This window comes from Thunnus albacares, chromosome 2, assembly GCF_914725855.1.
Source record: "Thunnus albacares chromosome 2, fThuAlb1.1, whole genome shotgun sequence".
In the NCBI taxonomy this organism is placed as follows: Eukaryota; Metazoa; Chordata; class Actinopteri; order Scombriformes; family Scombridae; genus Thunnus; species Thunnus albacares.
Window position 1 is genome coordinate 34,765,137 of NC_058107.1, and position 25,532 is coordinate 34,790,668.

The 25,532-nt window shown below is 40.2% G+C and overlaps 1 protein-coding gene across 1 annotated transcript in view; it reads left to right on the forward strand.

The window, feature by feature from the left end:
- The window catches only part of antxr2a (ANTXR cell adhesion molecule 2a), a 76,858-nt gene extending 54,923 nt beyond the window's left edge, over positions 1 to 21,935 (forward strand). The window contains exon 17 of the mRNA XM_044332314.1: positions 20,538 to 21,935. Within this exon, the coding sequence (XP_044188249.1) occupies positions 20,538 to 20,576 (39 nt within the window). The 3' untranslated portion in view covers positions 20,577 to 21,935. The remainder of the gene's footprint in view (positions 1 to 20,537) is intronic.
- Positions 21,936 to 25,532: the final 3,597 nt, after the last annotated feature.

Consider the following 25,532-nt stretch of genomic DNA (forward strand, 5'->3'; position numbering starts at 1 on the left):
AAACTGTGGGCAGCAGGTTTCTGAAGGTTACACTGTCTATACCGCAGGAAGTGATAAAGAATGGAGTCACTGATGACATGTGACGTTTTCACCGGGGATGATGCAAACCGCCGCTAATGAAGCCGAGACTATGGAGGAGAAAGCGAAGGGGACAGGGGGCCTCTGTGTGTGTGTGTGTGTGTGTGTGTGTGTGTGTGTGTGTATGTGTGCAGGTTTTGCTTCAGAGGCCTTTGGGATTTCAGGGCAGAATATTTGAGTCAATTAGACAGATCGAGTACGTGAGAGTTGCTGCCACACACTTAGACTGATAAGTCAATTTTCTAATAGTCCTGCTGTCCACTGCTTATATGATGTAGGATCATCCCGATGGCTGAGTGATAATTCAGTGTTATCATTTATCGGCTTTCAGTGGAATCGTATCTCGATGATGTGATCATATTTTATCTACAACTCATGAATTCTAAGTAGAAGCGAACAAAATCAGTTACAAGTCGTTATTGTCGCTATATGTTTTACATGTGTGAAGAGTTTAGTCTTAAACATTGCAATGAATATTAGACTGTATTGTGTTGTTGTGTACATAGTGTAAAATATATTGATATTGGAAAAAATGCTTTGGTAATATTGTGATTAGGGCTCTGTGTTGAACCTCAATACTAAATTAAAGTATCAAATAAGAAATACTAAAATCTAAAAAAAAGTATTCAAAGTCAGTCAGATTTTCTTTTAGGCTTGTTTACTGAATGTTTTATCTTGTAGTTCCTGGTTAAATCAGGAAGTGTTTTATAACTTTTAACTATATGTTTGTTTAGGATAATCTGCATATTGTGTTAAATATGTGTAAAATATATATATATATATATATGTTAAAAAAACACACATTTAGAACATATACAGGTTCCCAAAACATCAAAAAAGTAGTGTATGGTGAAGTTTTTCAATACTGGTGTCAATACCATACCCAAGTTTCTGTACATATATATTTTTGATAACTTACTTTGAGTAATAAAACTCATTTTTTTCGTTCATTTAACAAAATAAGTCAAACTTTCCAAATGCAGTAGTGTTTGATGCACCTACACAAAAACTTTTGTTTTGTAGTTTTTATGAGTATATACTGTATATTTGCTGATTTTAAGTCATGACTTTGATTGATTGATTGATATCTGACACAAGAATATATGAAGAACATAAGACAAAGCATTTGATACCAGCTTTCTGTAATTTGTGAGTTTTTGATGCTTGGTTTTACAGACATATTTTAGTAGGGAGTATTGAGGCTTAATACCCAGCCCTAGAAAAAAGTACTATTTTGGTATTTGTACTATATATCTGTACTATAACAATGTCAATTCATAATTCTGATATTCATTTAAATTTAACTGTCCAGTACTATTCATCACTAACCCTAACCATAACCCTAATTTTTGGTTCTAAAAGACAAAACATTGGCTGCAAAAATATTTGTATCATCAGTCTTAATTCGTCCTTTGAGCATAGAAAGCTCAACCTGTCCAGGTATTATTCTACATAACAATAATATCTATGAATCTGGAAAGTTCACCATGTCAATATATCAATATGTTGGTGCTCTGTAAGTGTGTGCTTTGTCAGAACCGATCAGAGAGACTTTGTGCTTAAAACATTTTGTCACTGATTCAGTTTTACTCTCGCAAACAGCAGACAGCCCTTCAGACTGTGGACACACCTGCTGTCATTCTGTATCTCGTTTCTATCTTGTTTTTGTGTGTTCAAATTATTGAATTATTAAGTGACTGAGAAAAGGATTTGCTCTTAACCCATTCAGGGTAAAAAAAAAAAACAAGAGAACTATTTAGTTATAATCGTTATGACAATATAAAGATGAAATTAAGCTGTACCCAAACACATTCCCGTCCAGATGCTACATTGGTGTCATATTCCATCACCGCTGTTTGGAGTGTATTCTGTTGGCACGCAATCAAGGCCTAAGCATCTGCAGTGAATGTATGAAACCTGTACGCTGTAAAATATAGAAGCTGAAGCACAAGTCAAGCTGTATTTTCCAACAGCGACGTGAAAGAGAAACTGAACTGAAAAGTGAATGCATAAAACATGACAGCTGGCGTTTTTTCCTCCAAACAAAGTAATCTTGACACAGTGTGTTGAAAAGCGCATAATAAAAGACTACAGGATGAGCCGTCCCTGATTAGCATGCATGTCGCCCTAACAGTACAGCTTGACTCCCCAAAAAACTTGGAAAATTTGCAACAAAATGCTCTCGGCCAATTAATTTAATATCATATGTGGGTCCTCCTGGTGAAATATCCTCTGAGACTTGCAGTATGCACATAGTAATGATTTACATGGCCACCAACCTCGCCATTAGGAAAACAGCATTGATATTAGCGTTTTTAATGCCGTGTAACAGAGAACGGAGGCTGCTCCACACTGTTGAATAATTACACTTAATGCTGAGTGTTTGCGATGAGTCTTCAGGCAACTGTGAATGTCTGTAGTTCCCAACATATGCAAATAAATTAACATAATGCAGATTGCACTCAGATTTTGTGCTCATGGCAGCAGCAGAAGTTGAACCGAGTGTTGACCCACTGCAGAGCCTGAAAACCTGCTTAATTAAACAGTGTAATCAGTGTTACTGCCGGGTTTTACTTCATGAAAAGAGCAGTGACAGAAACTTCTAATTCACATGTGGAAGTTGACATTTTTACATACAAAATAGAGACCTACTGCTATATTTTCAGGCCCATATTATCATCTGATATTGGCTTATTGTAGACATATATTGGCAGAAATAGCAGCAGGAAAAGCGAAACTAGCACCAATATGATATTCAAGTCTCTGTACTGATACCAAAAGGTTATATTTTCTACCCCTTTCTTTGACAAATATAGATGTTTTTCTACAAAACCCATATCGTTCATTCAACAAAAGAAGTCAAATATTTGTTCTAACGTCTTAAACAGCAACACAAAGACTACACTACACTCTCAAATTGGAAAAATAACTTGATTTAAATCTGAAAATATCTGATCAGAGAGTAAGTTAACAAGATTACAAGATTGACAGTTTTTGCTACTCAGTGCTACAGGCACATTTTCGGTCGGTACCAAAAAGATATTGAGATTCGGTACCCGGCCCTCGTCCCATGAAGCCAATGCGAATAGGCCAGCATGCGTAATACCAAGACCTGGGAACTCTCTACAACATCACTCTCTTGTTCTTTACCAGGCTCTACTGGAAGCTTGTAGAAAGTTAGACACTTTGGGAAGTGGGAATGGATTGATTTGCATTTGGTTGAATCAAAACTAGAAAGACAAGCATGAGTTGAGAAAGACTCCATCGCCTGAGAGGACATAAGGGTGTTGATACTTTGAGTTGACTGACCACAGTTTGATTTGTGACTGACAGGGAGACCAGCAACTAGGATCATTTATATAAGTGGTTAATAAAAATGTGGGTGAAGTATGACCTCTTGAAACATTATGCAAGGAAGTATAAACGAAATTGGAAACACAATAGGAACAAAATGCTTCAGTCCTTCCTATTTTCCTTTTAAACCATGCTGATTCTGTATAAATGCGCTCATAGTTAAAAGAATTAGTTTAAAACTTTTCTAATTGCACTGATTTTAAAAACAGGCAGTCCACTCTTATTACAACAAAAGATTCAACCATGGTACAAACACACTCTGCTCTACTAATCAAGGATAAGATGTATGAAAAATGCATGAAGTTGGACTCTAACTGTGGATGTCACAGTTCATACAGTACAGTTTTCTACCCAACGCTTCTAAGCTGGTAAATCTCACCCTCAAACACGACCAGAGTGCTGCAGCTCGACAATCCTCGCATGAGTTCATTGGTGTGAGCATCTGAGCCCAATGTGAACTCTAGCCCAAATGTGACACACTGGCTCTGGCCATATGCAAGCTTTTCACCCCTCCTCCCTCCACTCATACTGGTGTTGTGAGTACACGAGTCATGACTGTTGGCTGTGGCAACACTCTGACTCACATAACCCCCTCAAAGGATCGGGCCAAGCTCCTTCAGCCCAGGCCAAGCCAGGCCGTCTCTGCCTAAGACTCTAATTGATTTGATAGACTTGTACGCCGTTCACACCCCTTCTCCAAACAAACAGTCCGCCCAAGATTTGTCCCCATTGAGACAAAGAGGTAGTGCCCGCCCTCCTCTTGCAAAAGCAGCGCTCAGCAAGCGCCTGAGAAGGCAACGCCGGCCTGCCAAACTTGTTAATTTCACTGTTGGGCCTCGGGGAAGGTTTGAGCATGCTGTGTGCCGATTCATCATACTGCAAATCAAGGCTCCCATCCCCATTCTTCTACCAACTCCCAGGTCAACCGGAGTTGACTCAAGGTCACAGTCTTTTTTTTTTTTTTTCAAAATCATAGCCAAGAGCCTTAACTAAGGACAGTCATGAGAGCAGCAGTGCAGCTTAAGAGGGTGGTCCCTTTAAAAAAGCAGATGTACCACAGAGGAGCACAGCAGTTGTTTTTCTGGGTCGATGTAGGTGTAGCACACACCAGACCTCTGCCAAGTATGTGACACCCTAAGGGCTCTTGAATATACGCCCCCCTTGATTTTGTTACAACTCGACACAAAACTACTCAAAACATCAGTTCACTTGGAGGAAATTTGAGGAATTTGAAGCATTGTTGGACACTATAAAAACATCAGGGAGTATGGTGGGCCTTTGTTACCAAACAACTCCAGAAACTAGGGAGCACCAGGATCCAAACCCAAGAACTGAATCTGCAACTTACAGTCCCTTTTGCAAGTTTCTGTTTGTGGTTCCAGCACATCTGAATAAGTGTAACAAATAGGCAAGGAAGACTAATGTTTGCACGCACATTGCACCTTGGGACGACAGCTGTAATTAGGATCCTGTGGACGAAGTATAGGCTTGTTCTTGAGCTCCTAAAAAGGGTTCTTGGGTTCCAAGAAAGGTTTATGTTGTAGAAAAGTCCCGTCTGCACAAAAGGAAATGACACATGTAGAGATAGACGGGGAAATGGAAAGTTTCTGAGTTCCCAGAAAGGTTCCTGCAAAAGTTCTTGTCGTCATACAAGGTCATATCTGTCACCTTGTGTATGTATTTGAACACAGAGCATGGAGGAATGATTGGACTTAACCGATGATTAGCTTGAAAATGTACTGCAAAAATAATCACACACAAAAAGTCTCAAGTATAGAGCCAGATGTTTTTGTTGATTAACACCTGTGGATCTTAACTGTTAAGAAGGAGTTTCTGAGAAACTCACAAAAGAAGACGATTCTTCACAAAGAGTATCCACTTGCCACTTTCAATTCGCTGCTGATCTCCTCGTGCCATTGTTTGCGCTCATGCCTCGAGGATATAAAAGGTGATAACATGAGAAAGGTCACAGGCCAGCTCTCTCACCCCCAAATGCAGTGAGGTGACTCAGCAGCTGAAGTGAGAAAGGCTCCATAAGCTGAGAAGATGGGAGGTTAGTGTGTCAGGATAGTAGACATGCTGAGCAGTAAACGATGAGTCAAAGAGCCTTTACTGGTGACAGAAGAGAGGAAGACGGGGTTATTTTAATCAAAACTAAAATACTCTAGTCTGTTCATTTGTTTTCTGTTCTGTAATTCTGTTGTTTTGAAGATGATCTCAGCAAAAAAAAACCTGGGAGGAAGACAGTATGATGAAAACACAAGGAGTGGGAAAGTTTCAGGGGGGATTTTATCAACACATGTGGTTAAAGAAACAGATCATATTCACTTCCCTGGTAATCTGTAATAACCGCTGCTAGTGCCAAACCCACTGAGAATCAACATTAGCTCTGCTGCTCTATGCAGCCTTTAGCCTCTTTTAGCTTGTTTTGTTTCAGTCCATCAGGCTCCCAACAACCGAGCAGCAAACAGCAGACGGACAGGTTAGAGCATCTAGCAGCTAAAGCACCAGATATTTTTATCAGGTAGTTAGTGGAAGCCAAAATAAGAGTTAAAAGGAGAATATTGGACTTAACATGCATCAGGTGGACACAAACACATTTTCAATAGGATGGTGATGTTGCTCCATGTCTGCTGCTTGTGGAAATAGGCAGCAGTTTGATCATTTGTTTGGAAATACATCTGATGAATCTTATTTGATGTATCTATTAATACTTAAAATTACATCCAAATTCACATTTAACATACTTGGGTATCTAGAGTTTGTAGGACACATGCATTAGGGCTTGGTGATATGGTCAAAACCAATATCACAATATTATTAAGGATATTTTCTGATATTAATTAATATCACAATATGGATAATGTCTGCAAATTCACATATAAAATAAGCAAACTTATTCTTAAAGCAGTTAATTGAGTTCTACTGTATCTTTGTCATTAATTCGGACAAAAGAACTTTATAAAACAATAACGTGGTAACACCAATTATCATCACAAAATGTTTCTGCTGAAATCAGTAAATGATAATATTGAATTAATGTTCAGTTCTAGCATACACTTATCTTAAAGTTAGTCATTTTTGCTGCACTTTTACCTGAAACGAGCGCAAACTCTGCCGCCGTGGTTCAGCAGACGTCCAGTAAAAACTTTTGACTTAAAAATCTGTTTCTAGTTTGCCTTGTGCAATAATTCAATCATGTAATATTGATTTTTATTCATGTTTCTTGCCTTTACACAGCTGCGTGAGGTTTTCACCAGCACTGTATGCGTGTATGAGTGTGTGTCGGTCCATCCAGTGTGTGTGTTGCTGCTCATGTCTTCCCTGCTCAGGTCACATTAACCCAGTTCTCACAGTTTGTAGCCCATGTTCAAAGGAGGAAAAAAAACAACAACACCTCCCTGTAGTCAGCGTGGCTTCAGGCTCCTTCACGCTGTTATATTTCCAGCATCGCTGGCCGATGATCACATTATTTACTGCTTGTATTAACATGCGGCTTGATAAGCATATTTTCCTCAGTAGAGCTAACAAGATGCTTTATCACAGAGCCTTTCCACCCGGCGTAGCAGGCCGCCGTCGCTCGCTCGTATTTCCACCTTGTTAGTTTACAGCCTCGTAAATAACAACTTTTCTGCTGTTGAGATTTAAAGCTGGAGTTTTTGCTGTAAAATCAGATTTAACTTTGAACATGAAGACGTATTTTGGCTGTGAATTATAAACCCAGAAATCTTTGGTGTAAATCAACTCTGAGCTCTGCTAAATAAGCAGAACACTTTTGTGATATATAGCTGAACACAAATGCATGGTAAGAGTATACAAAATGATTAAAAAGAATATCATCAAGTATCTGGCATCAAGTCATTTTATATATATACGTGTTTAAAACTTTTAATTATTTGTTAGGTTAAAGTATGAAAATATCGTCTCATTTATAGGTCAAAATACTTACATATAGCTTATAAATAAGGAATTGTGCAAATTAAACATATTTTTTACAGATGATGTATTAAATGTCAGATGTATTAAATCTCCGGAAACATCAGTTAATTGTAGAAGAAGAATAAACAGGTGTTATCATGTTTGATAATCAGAAGACTGAACCACAGATACAAGAGAAGAAGTTATAACACTCCAAATGACGACAATTAATTGATTAATAATATTTAAAAAATGTCTCGATGTGTTCGAGAAGTAACTTTTCTGTCTGTCAGAGCTGAACACTAATAAGGCAGCTACAGATGTTCACGTAGCGGCAAAGATAACAAATTCATCAAGCCGCATCGCAATTATCTCCTTTGTGCCTTTTGATTAGATGCGATTTCCCATTAATGCTTTTACCTTTTATGTAATTGTAGTTAATCATGTCGACTGCAGGAAAAGCGTTGCACGTTTTTTTGGCAGTTTCACGTCGGCACGTCGTTTAGCTGCAAATCTGCATCTTTAATTTGTTGATTAACTCTTAAAACAGAAGCAAGACTGTGATCTTCTTCTCTCTCGCTAATTATGTCTGAAGGATCAATGACTGAGTAATGATACAAATATGAGAATATGAATATGAGATGCTTTATATATAAAGATATATATTTGTGTGTGTGTGTGTGTGTGTGTAATAATCTATGAATATTCATTGCAAATCCAGCAAAACAATTAAAAAGAGAGAAACATCCTCATCTTTTTTTTTTTTTTTTTTTTTTTTTTTTAAATACACATGCTCCAGATTCAGTTCAGGTCAGGGTCGCCTCAGACCAGCCTTCGCTTTCACCTCTCGACTGGGCGTGACGCCAAAACCATTTCCTCCTGCATTAGTCTCATCAGGGACTTTTAATATGTGCCACCCTGTAGGAGGGGAGCCGTCCTGGCACGTGCACAACACACACACACACACACACACACACACAAACACACCGCCCCGTCTTGACAGCTCACTCCAATTACTGGCCCTCCCTGTCGCATGGCCTGCATCTCCGCTCAGAGCAGATCGCATGTGACCCCGTCCAGCATGCCGCTGGTGGAGGGGGGAAGATGGGGGAACCATGCAGGGAACCAGGAGTACTAACACACACACACACACACATTTACACACACACACACTGAAGGAACACTTTCCAAAAATCGAGGCCAATCAAAGAGTTTTTCATTCCAAAATAAGATCCTCAACAAAAATATTCTAATATATATCCGCCGACAAAAACACGACTGGCATGGAAGTAAAGCACATTGCTGGAAACGAGTCCTCTTAAGACCTTTGTTTACAAATGGGTTTGTGAAGATTAAATCATCTGTGTTTTTTAAAATATTGACAGATTCATTTAAAGCAACAAAGTTTTTTAGCCCAAAATGGATATTCAGCATATTTATTTTTTCATTCAAATAGAAAATAAAGAAATATGTTATTGGCTGTCTGACAGTAGAGGCTGCTGTTATAGAAGGTTCTGCAACAAAACACTGTATTAATAATGTATAATAATGTATTAACGACGTGTTAATGGCTCAGATAATTGAATTAAATCCTCATTCTCAGAAAGAACGCTGCAGTTATGAGTGAAAGAATATTTTACTGATCATTTATGATCAGTTTTGTAGAGATAAAATGTTTTTGCTACTTGTTGTGAGATCAGAATAAATGAAAAACATTTAATAGTTAACTGTCCTTGTAGATGGATACACGCTACACCTCATCACATTAGTGCCTGCTAATGAATATCATAGTTGTTTTTTTCTGTCATGTTGAATTTTTATCCCCTTTTTATTCTTATATGTCTGTAGACTGTAGGGATTTAAAAAAGCCTCTATTTCACTGTGAGTGTGCAACAGAAATAAAATTATTCAACCTAAATATTAAAAATGTATCTTAGGATTTCCTGTATGTAACTTACAAACTGCACCAGTTGATCCCTGCATATTATTGTCACTGCTGCGTGTAGTTCAGGTGCTTCTTCTTCACATCTGTTAATATCTGCAGAAACTGAAACGTTTGCTACAAGTTACTTTTTTGCCAAAAATGTCCTCGAGCAAAGACACTGAAAGGGATGCTGTTTAATCCATATTTTATCATCAGTGTGTCTAAAAAAAAAACAACCCCTGAGGTTTAACAACTGAGAGGTTCATTCCATTTAGCATAAAACATACAGATTTTATGGTGAGGTATCAACACAGTGCAGTAAAAACACACTTGTTTAACTAAAAACAAGAGTTGTGTGTGTTGATAAGGCCGTGTAGCCCGGAGACATGATGTGAGCTTATGTTTTTAGTGCAAGTTGGAGTGTTTTTGTAGCTTCTCTCCTGGCCTCTCTGGGAGGACAGTTGTGGTGGTGACATGTAATTTAAAAGTACAGATGAGCCCAGTGGCTCTGTGTGGACGATGATACACGGTGGCACACAGAAGAAAAATTAACTAATGGCCTCTCTCTTTGGTTTTTGGTTTGTGTTGGGGAGTCCTTGTTTACAAGGGTTTCACGTGTTATTTGAGCATGTTGTGCTGCAGATCTGAGCTTTTGGGACGTTGAACATCTTTGTGTCTGTTGAAGTGACTTTTTTTTAGGGGTTTGCTATAATATAGTATCTCGCTTTAACATTCAAGGCGTTGCAGAAAGCCTTCTCCTGCATTTTCTGTTGCCAACTAGCACCTGTAATGTAAATCTATACAATGCTGTTTTGACGGTTTGCAAAATCTTAAAAATGTCACACCACGACATTCCAATTCCTCCAATCTGCCCACCTTACTGGATCTGCTTTTTCCTCTCATCTCTGAACGCCGCTCGCATTTTTAGAAACAACACAGAAGGCTGAAAAAGCCTCAGACTTAAGGTGTCGTGACCCTTTTTTTTAGAAGTACTTTTATCCAAAGAACACGGAGCTCTCCAAACAGGTTTTCGTTAGCCATCTTAGCGCCACAAAAAAAGCTGTGACTAGTTCTACCTACGAGAATCTGTTTAGCACTACTAGCTTAAAAAGAGACTGGTGGAGTGGTTTTGTGAATGCATTACACAACGAATGTTAAAAAATCTGCAAGCGTGTGGGCATCACGTGGGAAACGGAGAGAGAGAGAGAGAGAGATTTGGGTGACAAAAAAAAAAAAGTCTAAATGTAAGTCTGTCGCCTCACAGGTCATAAAACAGGCTATCAGCTGGCTTGCACGTCGCACAAAAAGTACCATTGTACCAGGAGAAGGTGCGGTCTATAAACTGGCTCTTCCTTGACAGACAGAGTGTCTCAGTCAGTCCATTAGCAGCAAACCCAGTTGTACGACTGGAGTGGGTTGACTTGGACGAGGCCCCCGTCTAACTCACTATAGCAGCCCAAGAACAATCTCTCCTTTTGTCTGATCCTCCTGGCACGGCTCCACGCCGATCCTCCCACGATCTCCCTCTCTCTCTCTTATGATTATTTTATCATTTTAAATTCTTTATGCCGCATCGCCGTGGCATCGGCCCCGCTAGAGCAGAGCGGCGCGTTGGCCATACAGTACATTCACACTACAGTTATTTGGACGGCGCTCCGGTGTGGCTCTGTCCCGGTCCCTCGGTTGGATTCTGCTCGTCCATTAGTGCCATCTGTGCCTTCCTGCGCCGTCTGTGAGGGCCCCGTCGACGCCAAAACGATTGGCATTTCTCTGGAACAACCAGAGGGACGGTGCCCAGAGCTTTTAGCTGCCAATGATGTGCACTTACTCTGACAAAACCAGAGAGGGGTGAGGGGATGGGGGGGGGAGGGTGAGGGTGGGGGGGGGGGGGGGGGGGGGGGGGGTGGAAGCAAGCATGAGGCCCGAGCAGGAAACAGCTGCACCTACACTACTACTGCGGCGTCCATGTTCGAGCTTCAGGAGATACCACTTATCCCTGCAACGACACACAGCTGATACAGAGTCGAGAGCTGTTTCATGGTTTTAGACATTTAGCTGGCGGGGTGACTGGGGGCGTGAGCCACCATCATCATCATCATCATCATCTGGAGGAAGACATTTAAACATATAGTCCTATCAGTTAGCCCATGCATGGTAGTCTGTAGTTTAAATAAAAAAGGAGGGCAGCAGAGTGGTGTTGTGAGTAGAGAGGCCTTCAGTTCAAAGACTTCCATGTTGGCAAGCGTCTGACCTGCGGACATGTCTTCAAGCAACACAATTAGGCCTTAAAAAACGTCTATTTTTTTGTAGATGAACTTAATCTTTCAGGAGGAGGATCTGTTGCCGGGGGGTAAGGTGCTACAATGTTTCTGCCCAAAGGAAGAAGTCAGGCTGTTTATTAGTCAGAACCATAAAAAGGCCTTTCTGACAACCTGATGATGATGATGAAGTGTTTTAAGTTGTTAAACAAGTCCCTGAAATCATCTGGGCCTTTGGATCTCCTTTAACTCTTCTATGAAAATCTTGCTGTCATGATCAGGCCTAAAACAGATACATATCATACATACAAAACTCTGATCAACAATCTTTCCAGATTGCATACAAGTTCAGACATTTGCATGATGTTTTGGACCAAAGAACTTCACCTTTTTTCTTCACCATCAGTTTTCTTTTTTTTTTCTCCTGTCTGCAGAAATGAGAGCCAGTGATGCTCTGACAGTCTGCAGACCATATGCTGCTGCCTGCAAGCGTAACTTTTTTTACCGCAAGCTGTCGCTCACTCCTTCTCTGCTCCCAGGGTCAGTCAAGTAGCCATCAGAGCCCGATCGCCCATCATCTAGCACTTTACTCACACCGAGGCTCTCTCCGATGGGAGTCTGTGTTGCTGTTTGAAATGCCTGAGATGTAAATATGGTGTCAGAGGTGAAGTTTTAATATCAGCTTACATGTTGATGGAAGACAAAGCATCTGAATTATGAGAGTTAGCAGGAGGATGTAGCATCAAGCTAACTGGTACTGAACAGCTGAAAGGTGCAGTTGACTATACAGGGTTAAATAGAAAGCTTGTTTTTTGGTTCCACCCATAACTAACAGTGGCACAAATAATAATAGTGATAATATTAATAATAATAATAAATCAAATGTATATCATGTTTTCAGTGTAGAGAGCAAAATAACATGTTCACATCTAGTGCTAATATGCGTAGCTTTGCATCAAACTATCAATTACTCAGAGTTCTTAGTCTTGTTTACTTGTTCACTGATCACATGCTTACTCAATTCCTGTTACTTATGTAAAATTTCTCAAAGATAATAGTACTTTAATCTGAGTATTATGAGATACTGAGAACTCATCATAAAGACAACATCACTCAACTGCTGTAGTTTTAGCATTAATTCTGAGCTTTGCATACTTTAGGTTTGGACAAAGTCTCTTATTTTCTAGGAGAGAATTCTTATTATTACAAAATAAAATGATATTTCAGACAATAGTGTGCACGGAGCAACCTCCGTAAAGAAATAGTTTTACCCAGTTTGATGTGAAAGACCTTGACCGGTCTGCAGTCCTGACCTCGATGCCATCCGACACCCTTTGGGATGAACCGAAAACGCCGACTTGTGGCTGAACGGAAGCAAATCCCTGCAGCAGCCGCATGCAAACATTGTGGAAAGTCTGAAACCAGAAGAGTGGGAGAGGCTGTTACAGCAGCAGATCAATGCTCGTGGTTTTAGTCAGATGTTTAACAATCACATAAGGTCAAGCGTCCGAATATCTTTTACTCAGTGCATGTTTTGTTTTGGTAACTATATCAAAGTTCGTTTGCATCACAGCCCACTGCAGTAGCGTCTACACTGTATATATATATAAACGTGGATGCGTTTATAAGATGAATATTAAGTATAGATGGAAAATTTGGAACGAGATACCTTCCAAGATATCTGTTAAACTTCACAGTAGTGAGCGGAGTAACTGTTTTTCATGTACCTTATGTGCTTGTATAATCTTTATTCATCTCTTTACAATGAGAAGAAATGCCTGAGTTGTCAGCGAGCATCATGCATTTGGCCGAGTCTCAGGTGGCTCTGATTTCCCAGCAGGCCAGATGGCAGCGCTGTGTGGGCAGTGTGTGTGTGTGTGTGTGTGTGTGTGTGTGTGTGTGTGTGTGTGTGTGTGGACGAGGGGCTGTGAGAAGAGGGCCAGCAGCCTCGTGGAGGGAGGATTGCTCACATTCTGGCTCTCCCCTCTGTCCCCGTGCAGCTGTGCTTCTCCCTCCAACTTGAACTTTTAATTTGTTCAATATGTGGCAGAGGACACGGAGTAAAACAGAACACATGTCTGGTGGCTGAGGCTCGACAGGCAGGGACTCGAAGAGGATGACGATGATGACACTGGTGGAAGCAGCAGACTTCATCAAGTAAAAAAAAAAAAAGAAAAACACCTCCAGAGATGAAGGCTGTTAATTTGATAAAGGATCAGTTCACACTTTTCTCTGCTAAAGTTGATACTTGCACTAACCATTGATAAATTTAGATAAAAAACCTGGATGACTAAAACTCGGCTGTATATCACAAACTATTTCTTTAACCAGACGGTTTGTTTGAGTTGATCCATGCACATTTCTCCTCCGATCTAGTGGAATTTTCCTTAGTAAGAATGAAAGCTTGACTTCAACTAGCGTCTTGCATGTTTGACAGTAACTCCAACATCCTGTTGACAGCTAGTTTTGAAGTTAAACCGCCTCAGCTGTCATTGTTGAGTTACAAGCAGGTCAGAGTTTAAATGTTTGGAGCAACAGAACTCGTAGATGAAGAGCCAGATGTGTTGTCCGACCACATCAGATGGCAAAAGTGTTTATAGTTGTGCAAAACATCCACACACGCGGGGGCGGATGTCTAGAGAGAGAGACAGAGAGAGAGAGAGGGGAGGGGGGAGGGGGGAGGGGGGACATGATAATTGTTTGAGTATGGTGATAATGACACACACGTTCGGTCTCTTCTTGAAGACATTCATAGCGTCACACAACAAAAAATAGTAGATAGAAATAGTCCAGAAAGTTACAGGAATTGTCAGACACAGCCCGCCCTTTGTGATGAAGTATACTGGCGCCAGAAGATTGGACAGGTGTAAACTAAACTTTAAAGATTTGAAATGAAGCTTGATTAGTTTAAAACTAAGAATTGTTCAGATTAACGTCGGTCTAAAGCTGGTCGAAAGGATCCCGGTTCATGCAACCGACTGTTAGAGGCTTTAACACACCAATAAACAAGAAGCAGCATTGACACAAGGTGTAGGATCCGTGTTATTGATGGTGTACGAATGCAAAATTTTGATTTCATATTGGAAATGAACATTGTTTTCTGTGTGATACTTGGTATCGGCCGATATTGTGAGTATTTAAATACTGTGTTTGGGGCGAAAAATGGGATCTTTGCATCCCTGAAGATATTATGGACCAACTAACAAGTGAGTCCTTCTCTGGTTCAGATTCAGGATTGTTTTCTTAAGATATTATTTTCAATTCTCACATAAACAGCAGTACATATGTGAAAAATCTTGCATCCCTTCCTTTTGATTGATGATTTCTACTTGTTGAACACTGAAGTGGAGAAGCATTGCATCTGTACTTAATGGAGTAAAAAGTGGAACATCTACAGCAGCTATATATCTATAAGCAGTATGAATTAACAGTTGAACACATTAACATTTTGTCAGAACAACAAACAAACCAGTGTTGGAATATTGCGATGACTGTTGCAGTCGTCCTGTTGCTATTGGATTAAGTAAACCCTAGATTAACTAAGCTACTGTATAGGCTGCAAAGCTCTAATGTGAGAAAAAAAAAAGTCTCTGTTCTGGTAATAAAATCTTTCAAAGCCTGTAGCTTATCACTGCAAAATAAGCATCTTGCAACTGGATTACAACTCTGATGCTTGCAAGTGTTTTCACACTACAGTCCAGATGGGAGATTCATTCTGTAACCTAAACGGGATGCTTCGTTCGTGCATCTTTTTTTTTTTTTTTTTTTTTTTTTTTTTGTCTTTGATATTGTAAATGTGACAAACTATACAGTCGATTAATACGGCAAGCCAATACAAACATTTGGAAGGGAACTAACTCGCCATCCGCTGTGTTTATTTCCTGTTATTTGTCTCCCAAAAAAATTGTGGTGAGGACTTCAAAGTAGTTCTGAGCAGGCGTCATGAAGAGACAAACACATGGCAACTTCATTTTCTATTTAACTTATAAACCACTAAAGATATCTATATTATTATGTAAATTATAGAAAGAAAGGCAAGAGAACATGAACATTTTATAAAACCTCCAGGGTCTGACTCACCGTCTGGATCTTACCAGCTAACCAAATGACCCACAACTTTTATTTGTATGTTGATTTTATGATTTTTAGGTGAATTGACAGTTTTGGCATGTGAACCTCTGTACTAAAAACCTTTCAGATTCATAACCTGCACACAATGAACCAATTCAGCTGTGAATATAAAAAAAAAAAAATATGACTCATTTTTATTTTTCTTTGGCGAGATGGAAGAGTTGCAACCTTCAGCTGTGTTAGGTCACTAAAGCGAAAGCTTTTCATGCATCATCAAAGATGTCAAAAAAAAACAACTCAAACACTTTCAATGTCTTCTTCAGCTGTGTCCGTGTCAACGACTGAGCTAGCCAGCTTTTCTTGTATGACATCTTTTGAAAAGTTTACACAACCTTTCAGCCTTTGTTGACTCAAGTGTTCTTATTCCAAGTCAAATATGCTCAGAATATGAAATCAGGAAATAGGAAAATTGACCTACGTACCTTAGATGTCTCACTTTTTTCAGACATTGGAAAATGAGCCCAGACTTGCCCTCTACCAGAAATTGAAAAATAGTGTGATATACCTGTCAGGAGCCAAATTGTAATCAGTTGTTCAGTTGTAGTTGGCAACACTTGTTTTGCATGTTTGACTCAAATACTGCAGCTACTATGAAGAAAAATATCCCTAAGTGCCTTTATGATCTTTTCCCAGAAACTCTCCCAAATAATACTTTTAAAAGACTGTGATGATTATCGTTAATAGTTTGCAAGAAAACGCACATTAAATTGAGTTCGGCGCAGTCTGAGCTTTAATTTGCTGCCGTCTACGTCCTGGATCTTCACCGTCTCATGCAGCTCAGAGGGTTTGCAGCTCTGGGGGGGGGGGACTCGAGCTGCTGATGGTGCAAACAGCAAGACATGAGATGCAAAAATCTCACACACACACACACATACATATCACTTCTGGAGCTTTGCCTCAAGTTACAAGCCAACAGTCCAAGTGACAAACATGTTGTCTGAGGACTGGGCAAATGTGGACCTCTGCAGCTCCTGTCAACACGCAGCGAGGGTCCACAAACACGACTTTAACTCCGGAGGCCAAAACTCAAGTCAGTTAGGCGAAGTATCCGACAAAACATGCAGAGTTGAGACACCGGAGCGTCGTTTAAGACGCTGAGACCAACGTTCCTTAAATGGACATTATTGACAATTAAGGATTTCCAATAAGTTTGCAGAATCAGGACATTTCTGGCAGGTTTTAGCTCAAAAACTGTCAATTAACTGATGGACAATTTATCAAAAACTTAAATAATCTATTGATAACTGTAAGTAGTTTATCAAAAACATTTATAAGGACAATTGGAAGAGAAATTCTTGGCCTCTGGAAACATACAACTGGCATTTGTCCTTATTTCCCAACTCTTTCTTGACTTAAAATAAATTAGTTAGTCTAAAAATGAATCAATAGATTAATTGATCATGTAAATTGTCATTAGCTGCAGCTCTAACTTTCCAATCAGGTGTATCAACAGTGGATGCTGTTGGGTTTGATGTCACCAGTCAGCATATTTCCATTTATTTCAATAGAAAGCCAGTGGAGAGTCTGTAATGAACCTTATTAATCACAGTCTTCATTTGGAAGGCTCTCTCTGACCCCCCCCCCACCACCCCTCACCCCACCCCGCCCCCCTCCCCTTGTCTCTTCACCTATCCATCTCTCCACCTGACTCATCCACCCGTCTATCCGCAGTCACGCTCCCGTCCGTCTGATGAGATTTCACTGACATTCCATGCTGACATATTCAGACTATTGTTCTCCCGCTCTGGGTGGCACAGGTGGGCCGCCATCTCTCCAACATGGCCCAGTTACAAGGCAACGCTCCCTGCCAAGTCAGGCCCTGCTCATCCGGGAACAGGGGAGCTGGAATGGGTTTGACCGTATTGTGCCGCACCTGCTTCGCCCTCGTACCAGATCCCCCTGCTTCGCCTGCCATTCTGCCGCCGCAGAGAGAGGACTTCTTTCCTCGACGAGCCCCCCGTGCCGTAAAACCCCGTAAAATCCACTGAACTTAGCCGCTCTGATGGCCGTGGCCAAAACAGCATCTGATGTGCCTTATTTGTTGACTGTGTGAGATTAGTTGCAGAGGGTACACGTCGAGGGGCTTACCATGCAGAGATGGAGCGAAGCCCCCCCTCCCCCCCCCCCCACCCCCCCCCCCCCCCCCCCACCCCCACCCCTCCATCAAACACCCACCAGCCCTGCCAAATAATGAGAAATGGAAGATTCTCCAGCTTGTCTAAAGCCCTCGTCACAGTCGGTCCGTGCACACTTCTGCTCCCGAGCCAGACTGTAGTGCAGATACTGTAAGAGCTCCCACACCAGACGAACTGGCTGCTGCATTCAGCAGGCGGCTCAGGAGCCAAGATTCTTGGTCATTTCTGTCCGTAATACCTCAATGGAAGCTTCCACCTGGACTGTGTGAGGCCTCGCATGTGCAAGAATGTGCTTTTGTGCTCTCAGAAAGAGAAGGAAGAGGAAGTGCAGCTCATATACAGCTCAAATATCCAGTCACACCTCTTAAACTGAAGGTAAAATTCAAAATTTAAGATTTGTGCTCCCGTCAGTACAACTGCAACTCGGGATGTGATCAGTTAAAGAAACAGGACAACTAACTGACTGAAACAACCAAGACCATTATCACTGATTAGTAGTGGAGTTGACTGACAGGCCCTGAATGCAACATATTTGAAGTCACCTGTTGGGACAAGAGAGGCAGAAAATCAGCGGTTCCAAACCCCCTTTTTACATTTTTAACCATCATACACTCGGCCATAAAGATTTGCACATAATTAAATTTATTGGTCTTCTTCATAGACATGAATTAAATGTTAAGGCATATATTAAAAGTAAAAATAAATTCATACACTGCTTAAAATCAAGAAGGCCTCCTCGAGAAGCTTCGGCGACCCTTAGTAGGGGTCGGGAACCGGTGCTTTAAAGGCTTTGTCGTGTTTGCTGTGATGACACATAAGAAGCCGCAGTAAAAAACCTCCACGTTCCAATGTTTTTGTTACCGGCGCCAAGACACACCGGACGGGAAAAACGTCTGCATCGTTACCGTGACAACCAAAGTAGTGCCCTCAGCGAAATGATCATCCTTTTTTTTTTTTTACAAACACACACACAGAACACGTGCGGTCATTCGAAGTAGACTCAACAAAAAAGAAAGAAAGTACAAACAGTTGAGACGATCTTTGCTTTTCACTGTAGTATTTATAACTGAAGGTCGGAATAAACGGTGAATAGTGAAGTAAAAAGAGTCGAGAGAAACTTCCAGTATTTTCACAATAAGATGCACAAGAAACCCAGAGGTCACCGGGTCAAGCAAGACATCAGAAAACATGTTTATGTTGGGAATTCTCCACCTTAAACTCACCAGAAGCTTGTTTAAACCAACTTATTCAGACTGATTTGTTTCAGTGGATCAAATTATTTTGGATAGAGAGATGAACCGCTGTTACTCAGATACCGGTCTGTTGTAAACCTGGTGAAGAGTCTCCTGATGCTGAACCCTGCATGGTGGCTCCGCAGCCACAAAGTTCTGGGTTCAAAGCCGCCTATCGTTGTAGAGTCGGTGTTCGTTTCCGTGTTTGTGTGGACATGCGTGTTTGCTACTAAAGGGTCAGTCACAAAAAAATGTTCTCAACTACCTACGAGTGGTATCCAACTGAGAAAACAGTTGATTAATAATTGAAAACTGTCCACAATGTGTAACTATGACACTGTTGAGTTTTTCAGATGTAATTTTCACAGCTTTTAGCAGCACAAATACAATTCTTTTCATTTCTGTTGCAGCAGAAATACTTGACAGGAAGTATCAACTCTTGCACATAAAACCCGACTTATCTGCATGGCTGGTTTACTGCTGGGGGTCAGAAAGAAAAGAAAAGATGTTTTATTGCGTTTTGAGTGAGCTGAGCCTTTACTGTCATCAGATCTGGAGTCAGTTCCTGTTTGCTGCACACTGCTCCCAAATATTTAGCATGACTCAAAGTATGCAGAGAACAAACTTCCCGATAAGCAGGTAACAGTAAGCACAGGTAGATACAGAGACAGAGAGGCAGAGCTGTGTGTGTGTGTGTGTGTGTGTGTGTGTGTGTGTGTGCGAGTGTGTGTGTGTGTGTGTGTGTGTGTGAGGTTGGAGGCCTGCTGGCTGCTGCTGGGATTCGCTGTGCGAGAGCTCCCTCTTGGTGCCAGTCAGCCCACTGTTAGAGAACAAGCTGCTGCTGCACTGAGAGGCTCAGACAGCTGCCTGGACATACACACACACACACACACACACACACACACACACACACACACACACACACAAACACACACAGATGCACATGTCGGGTGAGAAACTGAGATGTCTTTTTTTGTCTTTAGGTGTAGTGTGATGCTGCAGGTTCACCAGTTGATTCTTCATCTGATCGTAGCTGAGATCAGTTTTCAGATTTATAAATAATAATTCATCTATGAATTTATCTGTGAATTGTGTGTTGTTTTCTATTTCTTTCTGTTATTTCTGAGTGACTATGCATTATGTATGTTGTGTTCAATGAATATTATCTCCTTCTGTTTCTTATCTGGGGTTTTTTTAATTTGTTTTGGGATGGAAGACATTAGTATATACATAAATATCTATTAATTTTTGCTACCTATTATTATAAACATATTTTATATTATTAAAACAGAATATTTAAATAATATAATATTAGTCATCAAGGATTCAAATATCAAATCTTTTCCATTTTTCTATGAAATTAGATTATAGGAAAATACTTTCAGTGCTATGCTGTTATTATATTAGCAGATATGTCTTAAATACGAGGCGGATCCTTATTGTACATGTATTAAATCTCTCTCTCTCTCTCTCTCTCTCTCTCTCTCTCTCTCTGTGTTATTTTCAGGGTCGTTGTATGAATTTCAACCGCGTGCAGCGTCAGTAGAAGAAGAAGACTCGTGTGTGTGAAAGCCGACATGTGCTGATCGCTGTGGACAAGAGAAGAATTTCAGGTTTTTTTTTTTTTTTTGAAGATTGGTAACCATGCAGCTAAAACCACTATCTGTTCACTCCGCTTCACTTCCTGCACAAAGTTTCCTTTCTTCTTCTTCTTCTTCTCTGCCCTTTAGATCTTAAAAGCACACAGGGTGTAATGTTAATATTAACTCTTATTCATTAAGTTATTGTTTTTTTTTTATTATTCCCAAATTTTTTACTTTAATTAAAAAAAAAAAACATCAGAGCTGAAGCTCAGGACGCCCCAGAACTCAGAGTTTGTTAGCTTTTCGTGCGCTCCAAAGGCTTAACATATTCTGACCATATTGTGCCTTCTCTGAAAAATCTAATTTCATGGACACAGACGGAAGCTATCTAAAAAAAAAAAAAAAAAAAAAAAAGAAGGAAAAACACAGAGGAAGGGGCTGTTTGCCTTTGGCGTGGAAGTCGGAATAATCCCAGTGGGCCTCACAAGTGCAGAAGTCCGTTGCCTTTTGGCAATGTCTCATCACGAATCCTCTCCAACTTCAGCAGTGCTGGATGCCCGGCGGCCGCCCTTTGACTGGCTTATCTTGTCATTTTAACACTGAGAAGTGCACACGCATGACAAATTGTAGACAGGATGCCCCAAGGTATTGGAAGGCATCAAGACTTTGCCCTTTCGTTTTTTTTTTTTTTTTTTTTTTTTTTTTTGAAGACACCTTCCCTTCATTATGCACTCGGGACAAGGAAATTAATAGAGCGTTATTAGACCGCAGGACAGCCTCCTGACCAGGATGATCTCCAGCAAGGTTTGAGGGATTGATGCCTTTAAGACCTTGACATGGAGCTTGGTGTTTTTTTTTTTTTTTTTTGCCCCTGTTTTCAGCGCAGTCTGCTCTCTGCTCAGCAAGGCGTAGCACATCACAGCCCATAAACAGGCCTATCAGTTAAGACTTTTTAAGATATAGATACAGCCGCCTCGACACTTCTCTTGCCCCGCCGTCTCGATATCCTCCGAGGGTTCCCCCGGCCGCGTCGCAACTCACTAGTTCCTCTCAGCGCCGGAATATCAAAGTTTAATTAAAATAATTAAAGGCAACAGCAAGCAGCAGCCTGTGAAGAGTTGGCTTGTCTCTTTTTTATGCCTTTTGACATTGAATGACCTATAAGAGAGGGGAAAAAAAAGAGGACACCACGCCACGGTGACGGTGCGCCACGTCCAAAACGCAAACCCAAACTAACAGATGCGACGGACGGATAAGTATTGTTCATTTCCAGAAATTATGTCCCCCCCCCCCCCCCCCTCCCCTCCACCCTCAAATCCACCCAAAAAGCAGGGTATATATATTTATATGTATTGTGGATTTTTCAAGCACGCTGTCATGACGCCAATCCCAAATGATGTTAGTGTGAGCGGAAACACTGTGGGGGAGGAAAGGGGGCAGCAGCTGAAGAAAAAGGCTCGAATGATCCAGTCACTTCGGATACCGTACTTCAGATGCAAAATGGATATTCGAGTCGAAACCTGACAAAGCGCGCCGGCTTTGACATGAAGCGGTATAGACAATGACCAGTGGCTGGGTCAGTGGGATGTCTCTGTGCAAGCAGGGAAGCTTATCAAATGACACTAAAAATAAGTTCAACAACCATCAAGTTTGAGGGGGGAAACGGGTGAGCGGCTCACATTCGGCGTGCGAGGAGGGCGGCGCGCATCACGCCGAGGTCTAATTATTCCTTTGTTTTCTCTTCCTGACGATTGTAAGGCAGGGGGGGGGGCGCGTAAATAATTCCAAATCAAATCCTCAGGGTCCGCTGGTATTTATGTCCGACTTAAACACTTTTAGCCTCTTGCGTAATTTTCGGGGGGAAGGCTGACATTTAATAGGCTCGTCAGCCTCTTTCTGGACGGACGGTGGACGAGGAAATTTTAGCACTTAGATCTTGTCTTTTTTTTTTTTTTTTTTTTAATGTTACAACCAAGAGCACAGGAATGTTATTAACCCGAACTAATGAGATATTTACATAGTAGTCACAACACGACTGGCCTCACTAATAACACGTCACACGTCCCCTTCCGTGTCCTCTTTCTACACATATTACAGACTATGGTATTAATTTTTTAACACCTATTATTTGTTGTAGATTAAAAAAAAAGATATTCTGTGTGCTTTTTTTTTTTTTTTTTGTAAATTGATAGAAAAAAAAAGTATTTTTGTATTTCTGCACTTGTTAAATGAAGTTGTTTTAATGTCATTTAATCAGCAAAAGTGGAAAAAAAAATTAAATGATGACATTTATTTTAATGCATTTATTCACTTCAGTTAAGTTGATCTTCATTTAATTTTTATCAACATGTCAAATTTTTGATTTGCATGCTCTACTTTCTGCTTAGTGCGTTACTATCAGCTCATTTTAGGTGCAAAAATGTGTAATTTATCATTTTATTATTTGAAAGATTGTACAGTTTTTATCCTTCATTCTGTCTTTTTTTTTTTTATAGTCACGTAGCACCTTTTTTTTAAGGACAGGTTCAAGTCACACAAGTTGCACATGTGTGTGAGTTCAAACCAATAAATACACAAAAAATGTCTTCTTTGCAAAGCTTTTTTTATAGGTTTTACACTGTTTTTTTTTTATTTTTAATCAAAAGTTATTTGTGTTATTGTTTTACACTGCAGATTTTGTCAAATATACGTTTGATGAAAAGCAAACAGTGTTATGTGTGTTTTTTTTCTCTCTTCTTTTTTAACACGTGTGTGTGCTGGTAGGGGTGGACACGCTAAAGGCGATCTTTAATTGGGCCCTTACAGATTTATAGGGCCCGACAGGGAACGTGATTATACGGAGTGTGTGTGGACAGAGGAGTGGACAGTGTGCAGCCTCTCCCCCTGTGAAGTCAGTCACCGGAGGCACAACACACACACACATACATACATACATTATACACACACACACACACACACACACAGAATCCCTCCAAGGTCTTCAGCGCCCCAAAAATGAGGTCTTGCATTTAGTAAAAATATGCGCTCGTACACCTTCTGCTTTATCCACATTTGCATGCTGTGACAAGATGCCAGCTGAGGTGTGTGTGTGTGTGTGTGTGTGTGTGTGTGTGCGGGTCATTGTGCGTTTACATGCAATAACCCCTCCTCCATGTCGGACGTGGAAAAAGGAAAGCGATCTGTCTTTGTTTGAGGTTTATATGTCAGAAACACTTTTTTTTTTATTGTCTAAACTCTTCTGTTTGACACAATAAGGTTTTAATTTCATTTCTTTCAGCGAAAGTCTCAGAGAAGTGATCTTGTGTTAAATATAATCATTCAAAGCTGTAACTGAAGCTATAATGATCAGGCCTGCCTATGTTTTTAACTAGAATATTTTTCTATACTTTGTTTTGCTTCACATAAATAAGTTTTTCTACTACAAACCTGACAAGACAAATAAAAGCCAAGTGCTCAATCATTCTCACATGTGCTGAGAACCAGATAACCTTAAGATGCATCTACAGATGAAAACACTGATCACACACAGGAAATAAAAAGTTGCTCACAAGGAAAAGAGGTTTATAGTAAATAAAAGGACAGTATTTTCAGTCAGGTGCTTGTCGGTCGCAGGTCAACATAATAAGGTGAAAATCAAAATTAACCACCGCACACTGTAATGACTTTACTGTGACTTTATTAAGAGCGAACAACGCGTTTCGCCTGTAGCTTCTTCAGGTTCGTGAGTACTCACAGGTGTGATAAATACATCTGAGTCACATGACTAATTGTCACAGTCTTCATTTTACAAAGGGCACGACAATGAGAATATACATATTACAAAAAACATGACGTGATTAATGTTGCACAAAGTTACAAGAATTACATCATTTAATATAATTCAACTTCATTACATCCCGTAAACAACTGACTGAACAGGACAAGCAGAAAGGTTTACAGTAAACTTTGATTTAATCAAACAGGTTTGTTACTTATTGATGTTAATATCACCTGGTTTCACATATTTACAGTCCAACATGTCACATGAGGAAATAACTACATTGTTACATCATCATACAGATCAAATAATTCAGCCTCATCACTATTTTCTGTTCAAATTTAGATGAGTTTCTATTATAAATCATCAAAACAACAAGTATTCAACTGCGACAACTTCTCTCAAACTGAAACCACCTTTAATGGTCTAAATATGTGATCCTGATGTACACAATGACTTTCCTTAATAATCCAGTCATTGTAAATTGTCATCTAAACACAAACAACCATACGTTTAAATGACTTTGAAAATGAGTATAGAGTAAATTATCTCATTAAAGCAAGAATAAACAAGACTGAAATGGGATTTCTGCAACTAATAAACCATTTAAAGTCATATATTACTGTCAATTAAAACAACCGTAGCTTCCATCCTCTCCTGTATGATGACCGCTAACTTTTCTCCGCCTTGTATCATCATTTTAAACAAAGTCCTGTTGAGTTTTGAAGATCATATAAACTCTACTCCTCCATAAATGCACTGAGGTTTATTACCCAGCTGCAGTGGTGATGACCAGGGAATAAATACAGAATGAAGAAGAGTCATCAAATCGTTAATTCCTGTTAGTTTACTCGCGTCTTGATCACAAACATTTCCCTGAAAAACAGCTGCAGGAAACAACACATGCCTTATAAAGCCAATGAATCACGCTGTATATTTAAACTTCAATAAGCTCAAACTGCTGTGTCATTCAGATCTGCAGACTCAACGGCTCCATGCAAACTAAACCGTCATCACCGTAAGCTGATTACCGCTCTTATCTGACCCGTTCACACACACACACACACACACACACCAAGACCAGCTACTGGAGACGTTAAGAGCCGTATTTTCATTAAGTGTTTAAAAATCAGAGTTTCATAAACTGCTTTATTAAAAAAAA